At 37.6% G+C, this 14,724-nt stretch overlaps 1 protein-coding gene across 1 annotated transcript in view; it reads right to left on the bottom strand.

Moving 5' to 3' along the window:
- Positions 1 to 14,724, bottom strand: part of EIPR1 (EARP complex and GARP complex interacting protein 1) — a 74,999-nt gene that overhangs the window by 50,510 nt on the left and 9,765 nt on the right. The window contains exons 2-3 of the mRNA XM_051778338.1: positions 14,497 to 14,580; positions 10,099 to 10,231 (exon numbers count right to left, since the gene is read on the bottom strand). Coding sequence (XP_051634298.1) covers positions 10,099 to 10,231; positions 14,497 to 14,580 — 217 coding nt within the window. The remainder of the gene's footprint in view (positions 1 to 10,098; positions 10,232 to 14,496; positions 14,581 to 14,724) is intronic.

The raw sequence follows: 14,724 nt of genomic DNA, 5'->3' as shown, positions 1-14,724 counted from the left end.
AGATTCTGCTTTTAAATGTAGTTTTTCCTCTTCCTAGTGAAAGGAATTCATCCAGTTTTATGCCATGGATTTAAAACAAAGACTTATCTCAAAGGCTAAATTTAAAACCAGAGGAGGCATTCCACTGTGAACTCCCCCAACAGCATAATTAGTGTCATGGTGTCAATTCCTAGTCTTACAGAGCTGACACACTACGCTCAGGTAATTCTACTGCACGCCAAAGGTGAGAACAACTGAAGGACTCAAAGAACCTTGGTGCTCAAAAAAGCAAAAGATGAGCTTCTCTGTTTATTAAAGTTTGTTGATGTACATAGAAATAAATAATTGAAGCCATCCCCACATGATGCTGCACTCTGAGCTGGTTACAACTCAGGGAAAAGCTCTTTCTATCAAGACTGACAATTCTGAGTCTCATGTGCAGCAGTAGCTATGGAAGTCAGCAAAGCATTGGGTATCTTTACAAAGGGCACTGAGAATAAAAGAGAAGTGATTGTTTCAGAGCCCCATGAAAACTTTATAAACTCATATCTCAGACAGAGTGCAATTCTAATTTGCATCTAAAGAAGGGTATAGCAGAGTCGGAGAAGGGCGATATAAATGAGACCACAGAGCAACTGCCATATCAGATGTCCAACAGGTTAGGACTACTTAACTTGGAAGGAAAACATCTTGGGAAGAACATTACCTAAGGTTACAAAACCAGAAAAGCAGTGGCAAGGTGAAAGAAATGGTATTACAGGCCAAATCTTGAAATCTTAGAACTAAGTGACACTAACAGAAATAGTCCAAGTCTTAAAGAAAAGGTGTGGAGTTTGGCCAGTGAGTAGCTGACAGGAAATTGATGTTACAAAAGTTTCTGGCAGAAGGCAGTCTCCAAGAGAGAGACTAGAACCTCATCTGTAGTTCTGTTTATGCTGTTCTACATATCTGCTGGTACTGCTGCAGGAGTCACAATACTGATAGAGATGAACCAGTCATTGGTCTGATCAACAGGCTGGTACTATTTCCTTTGGAAGGAAAACTTAAGGGTAGTTCTTATATACTTACAAGGTTAACTCTCACAGAGACAGTAGCTTGAGGGTAAAATGACTTGCTCCACCTCACCATCTACTCCGTAATGAGAATAGTTCACACTAACAAATGAAATCATTGTATCATTCCTTACTTGTCCCCATCCCTGGGGAACTGATAGTTATGTCCAAGAAAATTTATACAGTCAAAGCTTATACTGATAATCAGATAGGACACCTATGTTCCCCTTCCTCCTGACTAATTTTGGAGATAAACAGGAATGATATCTCAGGATTTCTTCCTCTGTTCAGACAGCAGTGGACATTTAAACATTTTAGGGCTTAATCTCCAGTTCATACCCTTTCAGTACCTAAAGGGGCCTATAAAAAAGCTGGAGAGGGACATTTTATAATGGTATGTGGTAATATGACATGAGGTAATAGCTTGAAACTTAAAGAGGACAGGTTTGGATTATATATTAGCAAGAAATTCTTTATTGTGAGGATGGTGAGGCTGTGGAACAGGTTGTCCAAAGAAGCAGTGGAAATGTTAAAGGCCACATTGGATGGGGCTTTGCACAGTGTGGTCTTGTGAAAGGTGTCCTTGCCCATGGCAGGAGGGGTGGAACTAGATGACCTTCCTAATGTTTTAAAGACCTGTGACTATCATATTATTACCAAAAAAAAAAAAAATCTATGCAGAAGACAAATTCATATTTTTATTTTCAGCCTTGCATTTTCATGTCTTGTTGTACATGTCTCTCATGCTCTGTTCCCACAGGAATTTTTAAGAAGAAAACCCTATGAGAAATAACTGCTGAGCAAACTTCTTCAAACAGCACAGGATAAAGAACTGTGAAGAACTTCCTTGCTTCAAAATAGCTGTAATTTTTTCAATTGTCTTTACTAAGATGGTATTCACACATCTCAAGGATGACAGAAGTACCAGACAGCATGTGACATTAGGATCTTTCCTCAGGACTGCATATGGTCTCAATGTCATCAAAAAAGTACAATTTCTCTTAAAGTTCTACTGAAGATCACTCTGATGAAAAGCATGAGTGAAAAAAAAAATCACAAGCAACTCCTGAAACAATTCTTTAGCATATTCTCTATGATAGTATATTCTATATGACTTATTAACATTATTTAAGAGTTCGAATTATTCCCTTTTAATTAGTCAAAACATGAACATTTGTTAAACCTCAACTTGGAACCTTTCTATAAACTCAAAAATCAACAAGCTGGCAAACAACTCTGGTCCATCATCTGATTCAGCATTTGGTAACTGAAAGCAGCTAGGAAAAAAAAAGTACCCTCTTCAGGAGCAAGAGCTGTACAAATTAGCCAATTATCATCGTTAGGATTTATTTTGCCTCAATGAATGTGTGCACCTAATACCCCATAATTAAACATTCCCTTCAAATTGAGAAGGATGAAGCTTTCACTTTAATTCATCAACATTCTTTAAGACATACCTGCACAATACCTTATGATTCTAATCACAACACAACCACCCCATAGCACTAGACATTGTATAAATGCTGTACAAAAAAGGATACCTCTATCAAAATATCTTCTTCTCTAGAAAGATGAAATTTTCTCTAAAATGATTACTCTTTATTTTGTGGAATAAACTGCACAAGAGAATACCATATCATTGAGATTAGCAGAACAGAAATTCTCGACCAGATCTTCATACATTAACCTATTTCATATACACATTTATCATGTCTTTCGTCCAATTTCTGAGGTACTTATACATTTCCTTGCAATGTATTCTCCAAAAAAATCAATCTGTGTATTTTATATAAGTCTGCAATGAAGAACCCTGACTGGTATGGGTTTTTTTGGCAACTTACTTAAAATAAAGTCAAGTACAGGTCTCCAACCCTGAGACGAACTAGCACAGTTAAGTTCAAATTTTTACAGGGCAAGTTGAAAGAAGGCTACACTCCAACTATTCCTGACTTTCTTGAACTACCTCTGAGTATCACTGTCTGAGAGTGCTAGGTGGCCCACACCAAAACTGCTCAGGGAGCATGCTCACAGTTTAACAGCAGGACCTACTGCAAGTTAGTCCTTAATTCAATGCCATGGCCCTGTTCAAGTTATTGGAACACATACATAACTTTAAAATAGTCTAATATCCTGATACTATTTATTTTACTCTGTGGGTTAAAATTTCCAGCAAAAACTATGACTACAACAATACTGCTGTAAAACAAACAAACAAACAAACAAACAAACCAAAACACTCCCCCAATAACCCACAAGAGCAGCCAGCTGACTGATCTCAAAACCTGATTATGCAACATTAAGACTTTTACAGTGAGCAGGTTCTATCCCTCACAAGCTACAAGCTAGTAGGTAGGGGTTGTTTTCTTCTTAAGTTGTTTTCAGTGTTGATATAGCTCACACATGCAGTTTCCACACCTGCTTGACAACATTAAAGTAAATTATTGCAAACATTAGACTTTAATGCTGTTATTTTTGTGGCCTATATTGTCACATGCTAATTTTCAAGTTTTTCATTACATAAAGGTACTCTTGTGGCTGTGAAAATACCCTTGCAACCCAATTCACAACTGCATAAACAATCAGCATAATAATTTTGTTTAGTTTGCTAGCACCTTTTGAAACAGTTAAAAGAGAAGTTTAAGTCTCCAGACCACTGTTCATCTTATAGCAGCATCAAAACTAAAGGTTCAATTCAACAGTTTAAGACTCAGCAAATTATTTCACTGATCATTTCTGTAAATGGCTTGTAAAGGAAGAAAAACAAGGTCTCAGGAAAATATGCAGAGTTGTGTGAAAGACTTATGGTTAATGGCTTAAACGTTGTCAAAATCACCAGACTTTTGTCCACTGTAGCCAACTGCTCCTCTGCAACCACTGAAGCCCACTCCTCCCCAAATATGCCTCCTGACAGGAGCTGGACTCTGAGTTAAGCCACCTGACAGGAACTTGATATAAGATAAAGGTGGTACTATTGGCCAAATATCTCAGGTCTGAGGAGAAGTAAACAAGTCGGGGGGGGGGGGGGGGGGGGGGGGGGGCAAAGAATGTATCCACAACAAAAGCCATTCTCAGCAGCTGTGTTGACAATCAGCTCTGGCTGGGTTCAGCAGGGGAGGCCACAACCCACAGAGTCATCTGAATGACTCAAAACACTGGCCCTTCTGTGAAGGCACAAAGGTGCTTTGCTGAGGCCACCAGAAGGACAGGCTTCTGCACCCCTAGAAGGACAGGCTACCCTGCAGAGATGGGATGGTGCCTTCTATCATGGTAATTGTCCTCTGTTCAGCTGGAAAACTTCCCCTGCACCTCCTAAGAGAAGGTTTGATGGGGCTCAACAGCGCTGAAGTGAGAGGCAGCTGAGAAAGGGTCATAAATAGTCAAAGACCCCCAGGGCACTCACCAGACTCATTCCTGAGGCTTTCCACCAGAGGACTGCACATGATCCAAAACTGCTGCAACAGATCCAGAGTCTGCTGCAAGAGACAGTGTAAATTCCCCTCCCCGTCTCCGCAGAGGGGTTGCTTGGGTGTTCCTGCCTGGCCTGAACGTGTATCAATCCACCGAACTCTGTCTCATGGGCTTCTTTTCTCACCCCCAAAGGATCAAGGCCATCACTTCAACCAACAGACAACTAAATTGCAATGATCAAGTCTCGTCTTAGATCAACAGTTGGTAAATATGAACTCTTATCTCCTCTTTCTCTCTTTTCCCCAATACATTTTCTAAGGAATATTTTTATGCTTTCATATTGCTATATTACTACAGATAATAATAAACAAAATGGCTACATACCTGCTTTCCATCACAACCAAACTGTTCTAAAATAAACCCTGCATATATATATTTACAAACACTGATCATTCACTCCAATCTGCCCCAAGGGATATATTAACAAGAACCTGGGTTACCCTCGCATTGTGGGGTGCTTGTAACTAGTTGCCACAGAGAATGAAGAAACAAAATGCAAATGAAAAAACACCAATTAAAAAAAACCACAAAACAAGCAGACATTTAGCCACAGTAACAGATTTTTCTATTGAGACACTAAATGGTACAGAAAGCCTCTAAAATGCTAACACCTAAAGGCTATATCTCACCACTGTAACATTTCTCTACCCTTCCCTAGAACTGATCGTCTAAAGGCTACGTTACCACCTCATACCTTCCTGTGTTCTCACAAGTGGTTGCAGCCACACACTCACCCTTTACATGATATATCCCTTAGTTGTTTTTGAGATCTCCTTCCTCAAGATCTCCTTATTTCTTCCACTTCTAGTGCCTTAATTTCCTCACTTTGCCTTTCAGTAAGCATCTTCCCCATCAGACCTGTGACACTTAACAGTACAATTGTCTACAATTACGCTCTCGAGACATGGTCATTCACTTTTGTCCCCCCAAGCACATCCGTCCCCTGCAGACAGGAGACAGGCTGAACTAGCTGCACACAATCACGTCCTGAAAACTAACCTTTACAGTAATGGACTCTGCAACCTAGATCCAATTAGAGCTTCAGCAGGTGAACTGCATTTTCTACTAATGCAGAATTTCCAGTCTGGATCATTTCTCCATTTCTTCCTCTGTATCTCCTCATCACTTCCTTTGCAGAAGTTTGCCTTACTCCTCAACTTCTCAAACAATTGTCTGTAGAACATCTACCAGAACACTAACTACCCAAGTAACTAGCCATTACACAGTATCAAAATTCAAACAAAACTAATTTCTTGCTGACATGCTAAACAGATCAATCTGTATCTCAGAGCAATGCATAAATCTGAGTTTTTATTCTGGTTTATAGGATATAATGAAACCTATATTCAGGTTTTGCAAAGAATAAAGCAGAAACTTATCAGATTAAGAGTTCCCTTTATATTTCTAAAAATTATTTTAGAATTATTAGTTTTTCTCAAACATCACCATGATCATTCACCCTCTCTAGTTAGTATTCTGTTCGACAGAGACCAGACCCAAGACTCACTCTGAAAGAAGCCATCCATTGCTGACAAACTGGCATTGCTGCAGAAGTCTTTAAAGTCTTACAGAAAAATCCCTTTGCATTCCCCATTTCTTTAATGATGTAGCTGAAATTTACTTTATTAGTCCACAGAAAATAGCCTGCCTCCATTTTAACAGTATCATAAAATAGCAGGTGAGAGAAGGGGCGGGATGCATAAACAAGACAACAGATTAAGAAGTTCTATAGGAAACAAAACATATACAAGGCACACACACACACAAATCCCACATACAACCTGTACCTACTGCTGTGCATCCACCTAACTCAGAAATTTTCCAAACACCTAAAGACAGTGTATTATAAGAAGGAATGACAAAAAGGGCATCATCAACATATTTCCAAGTATTACCCAACATTATATTAATCACAATATTTATCCAGGGTCCCAATTTTTTTCAGCCAACCCTACAGCTGAGGTTTCCATCACCTACTTTACATACAAAAATTATATTAGATACACCCTGGCCTGTTGCCTGTTGCTATTTCTCTGTGCCTCAGAACACGATTAAAAGTCTATTCAAATGGCTTTTTCATTTCTCCTCCTGTAGCTTGAAACTTAAGTAATACTGAGACTGTATATATGGATCACATTCCAATGGGCTTTGCCAGGGTCTTCATTGTTCTAGTTCCCAAGTGACTCCCTCTAGTGTGATCTGCAGGGTTTTAGTATTTCACCTCTTTACAATGGAAGTGTATCCTACAGCAGGCTAGGATGCTCTTTTGAATACCAAAGAAGGCTTCGTTTAAACTTTAAGTAGTAATACACATGTGAAACGATTTCCCCCTTAACAGTTGAAGAGAGCTCTTGGATAGCTACCCATCTCTTGAAGACTAATTTATCTTCATTTCTAAACTTATATTTAGTGTATCATTATTCTCATTGGTTCATATCACTATTTGGAGGGTACATTCTTGACCCCCACCTCATCATTCTTCTTTTCCGACATTTGAAAGTACATTTCTACTAAGAAATGCTATAATCTCCTTAATTACTTTGTCACCTCTCTTATTCACTTTTTAGAAGTGTCACTCCTGTCACATTTTAATTTACAGAAAGTAAAGAATAGTCGAACGACTACAGCTAGTCGGAAAAGCAGAAAAAAAGGGAAGGTGTAATGTTCCTAGAATTGTTCTGACAGGGATTTTCCACTAAATACAGCATCCTCCATTTTAATTCTGGGCTACTGTAGAGTAAATTATTTGATTTCTGCTTTGCTGAACATACCTTTAGGATATTAATAAATATCAGAGGCAAATAACCACATGTAAATTTTCAGAGATTAGGCATTAAACCAATTAAAATGCAACTGTGGCACTCTAGCTTATTGCCACTTATTATTATCACCCAAACCCCTCTGAAAATTGTGTCATTCTCTCAAGAATTCATACTTTTAGATTTTTTAATCCTAATCTGTATCATATTGAATTTAAACAATCTAATTTAACTTTTAAAGCTAGAAGACTACTAAACTCATTTCCCCCCTTAATTTTTACCTACTTTAAAGCTGTCAGTAGCAATCTTATCCTGTTCAAGAGGGAAAAAAAAATCCCGATACCCTTATTTTAATTCAGTTGAGTTGCCATAGTAGAGGAGAAAAATGATGCATCAGCATGTCACAACTAACTAAAGGTGCATGAGTTCATCTAAATATTTCAAGTATCAATTTTATAAAGCCTTCTTCCTCTGTCCCCAAGATATTTAGACTTAAATCCTTCTTTTCTCCTCTTATACCTTGCTTCTTCCACATATTTATACACTTTTCTCCCTTCAGTTAAGGAATCTGGGATAAAATAAAACATCCCTAATTCTCATGACATCAAATAGCTGCCAAATGCATTTGGAAAAAGAAAAGTTACTTCTCAGTGTCTTCTCAAGACACATCTTATCTATCAGCAATGCCAGTTACACAGGAATGATCTTAATATATTTCTAGCACAAATTTGCTGAGTATGTTAGAAATATGCAGTATAGGCAAGTGCTGTGCCTCCAGCATAGTAAATTCATGATCTTTTCTGAAGGTTAGGCAAGAGTATACATAACCAGTAAGCCTATCAATTGATAATAAAATCATCTTCCTATAACATCCATAGTAATAGTATAAAATTGCATAAGCAATATATCCATGATTGGTGAGAGGGGGGACCACTATAATCACAGCAGAAACTGAGCCAAATAAGTTCTCCCTTTGGAATTAAGTCAGTATTTTTAAGATGTGTGCATGAGGAGGGGTAGAGAAACAGTTCCACAATTTTTTTCTTTGTATAAAAACAAAATGTCCTAGAAAATGGAATTTCTGGTTAATATACAAAGATACAATTGTTCCAATGCTACTGGAACCATTATTATTCTAGTTAATGTCACAATTGAGAATGAAAAGATACAGGGGTTTATTAATGATGCAATGCCAAAATTAGACAAAGAAGTAAATACTTGTGCTAGCAAGGAAGAGTTTTCCTTAATTTTTACTTGAGAGTCAGGAAGTTTTTTCCTTATAAAAACCTAATTGTATATTGATACCCTAGCAAAGTATCTTGAACAAAGAATACAGAGCAGCATTTAACTGAATTCTTCTCAGACACACAGACAAGGCTTAAACTTTCCATTTGATTCTTGACCCCACAAATAACCAGCTGTTACCAGCTGAATATGCATGTCCATTTCCCCCATAAAACTCTTAGCACTCAGCAGAGATTAACAAAAAGCTTTGCCTATTACACTGTTTTGCTAAGTTTTATCCCTACAAGAGAAAGGAGAAGCAAACTACATCAGATCATCTGTATTTCAAAACATACAGCAAGATTGCTAGTGTTGTCTGTGACTTTGGGGCAGCAGAATTAACTGTCAAGTCATTAAGAAAAAAATAAACAAGAGTCTAAATGTCTTGATAACATTACAGGGAATGATAACAACTGTATACTATGGAAAGATTTCACTGCATTTTAATTTTTTTTTTTATATTCCCCAAAATTGCTATAAAAAAGGCAAGTTCCTCTTAACAAAAAACAAAGAAGAGCTGTGAAAAAGTGCTCTTCTGTTTGCATCTACTATATCTTCTTTCCATATAGTAACATAAGACCTTATTCATACCTCAGCTATGCTAACTATCTGTAAGTGTGAGAAAGAAAATTCAGTATCTCTCCCAATACAAAGGGGGAAATTTCAAAGTTTTTTCATGAGCATTTCACCCTATTCCATTAGTTTATTTAGTGAGCTAGGAAATGCAAAATGTACATAATTCCACTTCTCTTCAGTGCCACATTTTAAGACCCCTTTAAGCAATTTCAAAAAACAGCTATTAATAATGTGCAGTTTTGGTTACCACAATATAAGAAAGACATTAAGCCATTACAGAGCATCCAAAGGAGGGCAACAAAGATGGTGAAGGGCCTTGAGGGGAAGCCGTGTGAGGATGGACTGAGGTCACTTGGTCTGTTCAGCCTGGAGAAGAGGAGACTGAGGAGAGACCTCATTGTAGTTACAACTTCCTCATGAGGGGAAGAGGAGAGGCAGGCACTGATCTCTTCTCTGTGGTGACTAGTGGCAGGACCTGAGGGAATGGCCTGAATCTGTATCACGGGAGGTTTAGGTTGGATATCAGGAAAAGGTTCTTCACTCAGAGGGGGCTGGGCACGGGAACAGGCTCCCCAGGGAATTGGTCACAGCACCAAGCCTGACAGAGTTCAAGAGGAGTTTGGATGATTCTCTCAGGCATGTGGTGTGATTCTTGGGGATGGTTCTGTGCAGGGCAAAGGGTTGGACTTGATGATCCTTGAGGGATCTTTCCAACTCAGCATATTCTGTGATTCTTTAGGGAAGCATAAGGTTTATTTTTCTGCTTTCCTTAACATGAATGCAAAAGTTGACTTCTAACCAAGGTAGCCTAAGGATATGACACAAATGTGGTATAGGTAAAAGTACAGCAGATTTTTTGAAAAATGCCTGAGTTGATAATTCCAATTAAAAGTGTTTCCACATAGCTAGATGTTCAAACTTTGCACATTCCAAAATACCAAAACACCTTAACAAGTTGAACATGTTTAAAAAGGACTTACTTTTATTGTAGCAGGTTGCTAGTACACCTTTATCTGCAGGACTGGTACTAATGTGCCAAATTTCACCCACTTGATGAAGGAGAACATTTTTGTTTATAATGTTATTTTCATCATCAAAATCGATTATGTGAATCTGCAAATACAATAAAAGAGAACGTCAGGGTTTCAAATGTTTTCCTGTGGGTCTTAATTATACGTGATGACTATATGGAGCAATTTAATGAGATTTTTATAACCGATATCTATTTTAATTAATTGTTATACCAACAATTTACTATATCACTGATTTCATGCAGGATTAACTTTTCCAGGAAAACACAAGCAATTTCCCTGTTTTGAGGAAATGCTATGCTTATTCTCAATTTTCAGCTTCAATCTTGAAGGTGATTTTTCATTCTATGGCTAATTGTCAATAAGCCATTCATATTACAATTTAACAATTCTTAATAGCAATAAACAAAAATAACATGACAATTCTTAGTCTAATTATCTGCACCAATTCTGTACCTAAATCATGGAATTCAAACCAACTACAAAGAAAGGAGATAGAGGGAAAGAATTCTTCTTTCAAACAAATACTCTAAATTCAGTAAGAAACTTTTTGAGAGTTCACCTCAGCAATTACGTACCTCTAACAAGATACAAATTTATAATCTTTTTATACTATATGAAAACATAAAATATTGAACTGAAAGAGGAAGAAAAACAATAATATTTAAATAAATAGGTAATATTTTTAAAAGACAGAACTAAGTTTGATTTTTATTTTTCTCATTTTTGTTTTTTGCTGGTTTGTTTGCTGTATTTTTTTAAATAGGTCTATGTTACTATAATTTTTTCCTCTCTATTTTTAGTTAGTTGTTTTTCTATAGTTGCCTCAAAAATACAAGAAATTGAGGAAGATTCTAGCCTGCATAACACACAGAAGTAAGTTTACTCAAGGGACTAATTCCCCTAACCTCAATAGTGAACAAATACATTTTAAAAGACTCACAAATTTTAGGGAACTGTATCCTCATTAAAAATTCATTTTCAAAGTTGGTGAAAAACGAAGAGGGAAAAAAGCCAGGAGATATCCAATCATCATGACTGAATTAAGTCTACTTATTTAAGTACTGAATCACTGCAAAAATCTTAGCTATGCAGAGTTACAGAAGATTTCCTTAAAATAAAGAAGCTACTAAATACGTCTCAATCTAAAGTGGTAATATTAAACACTATTATTTTTAAGGGGCTGAGTTTACATGTTATCTTTTTCTTTATTGTCCAAACAGTTATCAGCAATTCCTCCTTCAAATATAATCCTGGAACCTCATCACCTGTATTATTCTTCCATTCTGTCATCCAAGGCATGTAAGAACATCTGCAGTTGATTAGCAAGTTGCCTTTTCAAACTTCATTTCTTGCCTTGAATCTAGGAATCAGGACACTATCCACCTACCTCAACAACTGCATATCCCTCTTAAAGAATGGCCCTCCTGCCTTTCAAAAAAAGATCAGTCTAACCTTTATCTCTTTTTTTCCTTTGGAGTCTCCTTTGGCAGCTCAACCTAAGCCCCTCACTGAGGGGAATGAGGCCACTTCCTCTTCCTAGTCCTGTCTCTTGTTACCTGGGAGAACAGACCAATCCCTACGTGGCTACAACCTCCTGTCAGGTGGTTGTAGAGAGCTATAAGCTCTGTCGGCCTTCTCTGGACCTGCTCTAGCACCTCAGCGTCTTTCTAGCAGTGAGGGGCCCAGAACTGAACATAGGATTCAAGGTTTGGCCTCACCAGTGCATTATACAAATCATGGAAATTAGAGATGAGAAAAGAGTAAGTGACATACTTTGGTATTTCCAATGCATACAACGAATGCATTAAATTTAGCAACAATGAAAGTACTGGGGACAAAAGTTCTAAAACTACACATTGTAGAACACAGTACATCAGAGAAACTACTTAAACCATTCCCAGCAAGTTATAAGAACCAAATGCCAAGTACTACACACTATTAATATGTCAAAAATTGAGAGAATATAAAATCTTATAAACATTTTCCTTGCCTTTGAAATATTACTGTTAATAGGAAAATATTTTCACCTAAAATATATTCTCCTATGAATACCAAAAATTGCTTCATACAGCAATAAACCTCAACAAGGCAAAAGTTATCATGCCATCTGTACTGGTCTTCCAATTGCACTACACCTGCCCATGACTACAAGGGAAGAAATATTCTGCACATGATAAAACTTCTCACTGTGGAGTACTTGGTAAGTTCTAAAGGTTGCAAGCCAGCTCATAAGTTTGGTCAAGTAACTAGAAAAATTTTCAAGCAAATCTAGAGAACCTAGTGCTGAATTAAGCAATAATGAGCTGAGGCCTAGGGCACTTCTTGGGGATTAGCAACTAGATGAGAGGAAATGATGGCCTGAGGCACAGCTAAAGGCCAATAACCTCCAAACATCTGTTAATACACTAGGAATGGTCCTGCATTTCTATTGTTAATGTTATTCACTGGAAAAAGAAAAGCGTACTCAAAGTTGTAATATATGTAAACATTTCTAAAATACATAGTATATGCCCAATAAACTTACCTAAATCAAAACATCTAAATTATTGAAGATCTGCTGGATATCAACTGATAAGTGAGAACCATTCTTTAACTAGAATTTTCTATCAGGATTTAATTAGTTGACCCAGGTAGTAAAACCACCACAGAAATCACAGTAGAAAGACACATTATAACCAGTATTTGAAGAGCATCAGAGACAGCACAATCAAAAATATAACTGAGTATACATACTTAGTTAACTAAGTTTGTCTGCCTCTTCTTTTGTTACTGTTCTCATAAGTATTACCTGAAATGTAAAGAATCTGAATACTCCATCCCCCTTATGCCTTGGAATAATTTTTCCTTGAGTCTCATTCAGTATTACCATTAAGTAACAAACTCAAAACTTCACTGGGAATCGACAGCTCACTTCTCCCAGAGCTACGGCTCTGAGTTGGTTTTATGCAGCCCATTACAGACCATTTTCAGAAGAATTGGTCACTCCATCCAATTCCAGAGACTTCTGTGGTGTGTTAGGCTTGGCTAACAGTTAGACTCCCACCCAGATACCTGCTCCTCCCAAGCATGACAGGGGGAAAAACCAGGAAGAACAAGAGTGAGAAAGCTATGTGTCAAGATGAAGACAGGGAGCTCACTTACTAGTTACTGTTCCAGGAAAAACAGACTTGACTTGGGTGAATTAATTAATCTACTGCCTCTTAAAATAAACAAGTACCTTCTTTCCCTCCTTTCCCAGTCTTATCTGCACCCCAGACCCCTGTGATCCCCTTCAAATGGGGCAGGGCATCTGGGACAGTGGTGGTTATGGGCAGTACATACTGTTTTCTGTGTGACGCTCTTTGCATCTGACTCATTTCCTCTGCTTCAGCATGGGACCTTCATGGGACACAGTTCCTTTGGGAATATCCACCTGCTCTGGCACAGCTGCTCCAGAGGCTGCAGTGGATACCTGCTACAGCATGAAGCATCTTCTGTTTCTCCTGACCTTGGTCTTACCTCTGTCGTTTCCTCTACTGCTCCTCCTCTTTCCATCCAGCATTTTCTCCCCTCTCCTAAACATTTTCACAGAGATGCCATCACACTGACTGACTCAACTGTGTCCTGCAGCAGATTCATTGGGACCAGCCACGCCTGGCACGGGCAACCGCTGGCCTCTTCTCAGAGGCCACCACTGCAGCCCTTCTGCTACCCAAGCCTTGCCACCTGCATTCAGAACAACTTTCTAACTCCTCTAGCCTCCAGAACTTGTTTCACTATGAATTTTACTGCAGTTTAGTCACAAAAATTAAAATTGCTGTACAATTAGAAGTCTTGTACTCCTAAGTGCAGAAGAGACAACCCAATAGAAATTGAGCCATGAAAGTCATCAAATTTTAGTTTGAATTGTTAAACTTATGACCAGAAAGGACACAGTTTATTGTCAATAACTAATGATGAAAAATTCAGTTTATGAAGCTTTACATACACTTAACTGTGCATGTAGCAGTAGTCTCATTACAGGCAATTAAGGTTTAAAGACTTTTGTTTTACTTTTCTTCTCTTCTGTGGTTTAAAGATAGCTCCAGAGAATCTATAGATCCAATGCAAGAAAAATATTTTCTTCACTTAACCAATCTGATTTAGTCATAAAATTTAGAAGAGCAATTTAATTTTCAGAAAAGACACACAGCTTTCATTCAATAATATATCTTACCAATATCTTTACATTTTACTCACAGAAGTCTTCAACTTGACTATCATAATGTTCATATTCAACGGAGGGAGAAAGGAGGAAGAATGATTTTGGAACAACATTTAAAAAAAGAGGGAAAAATTACAACTGACACTTGACAGAAAAATTACCTGATTATCATATCTAAGAGACTGTGTTCCAACCAAAAATCTTATTGCATCTGTTTCTGCTGTTTGAGGTGTTAAAGCTCGTGCCTAGGGAAGAAGAAAGCCATTAGAAAAGTTCAATTAATACAATCCATTAATTTCAGCAAAAATCTTGAAGCTTATATATCAATTATCATTTTAAGCATTTACATTCTTACAAACTGCAGACTTTCCTGCCCTTTATGTCCATTT

The sequence above is a fragment of the Manacus candei genome, unplaced genomic scaffold (genome assembly GCF_025592945.1).
Source record: "Manacus candei isolate 608988 ecotype Guabito, Panama unplaced genomic scaffold, ASM2559294v1 h1tg000011l, whole genome shotgun sequence".
In the NCBI taxonomy this organism is placed as follows: Eukaryota; Metazoa; Chordata; class Aves; order Passeriformes; family Pipridae; genus Manacus; species Manacus candei.
This window is presented reverse-complemented; position numbering and strand designations above follow the sequence as displayed.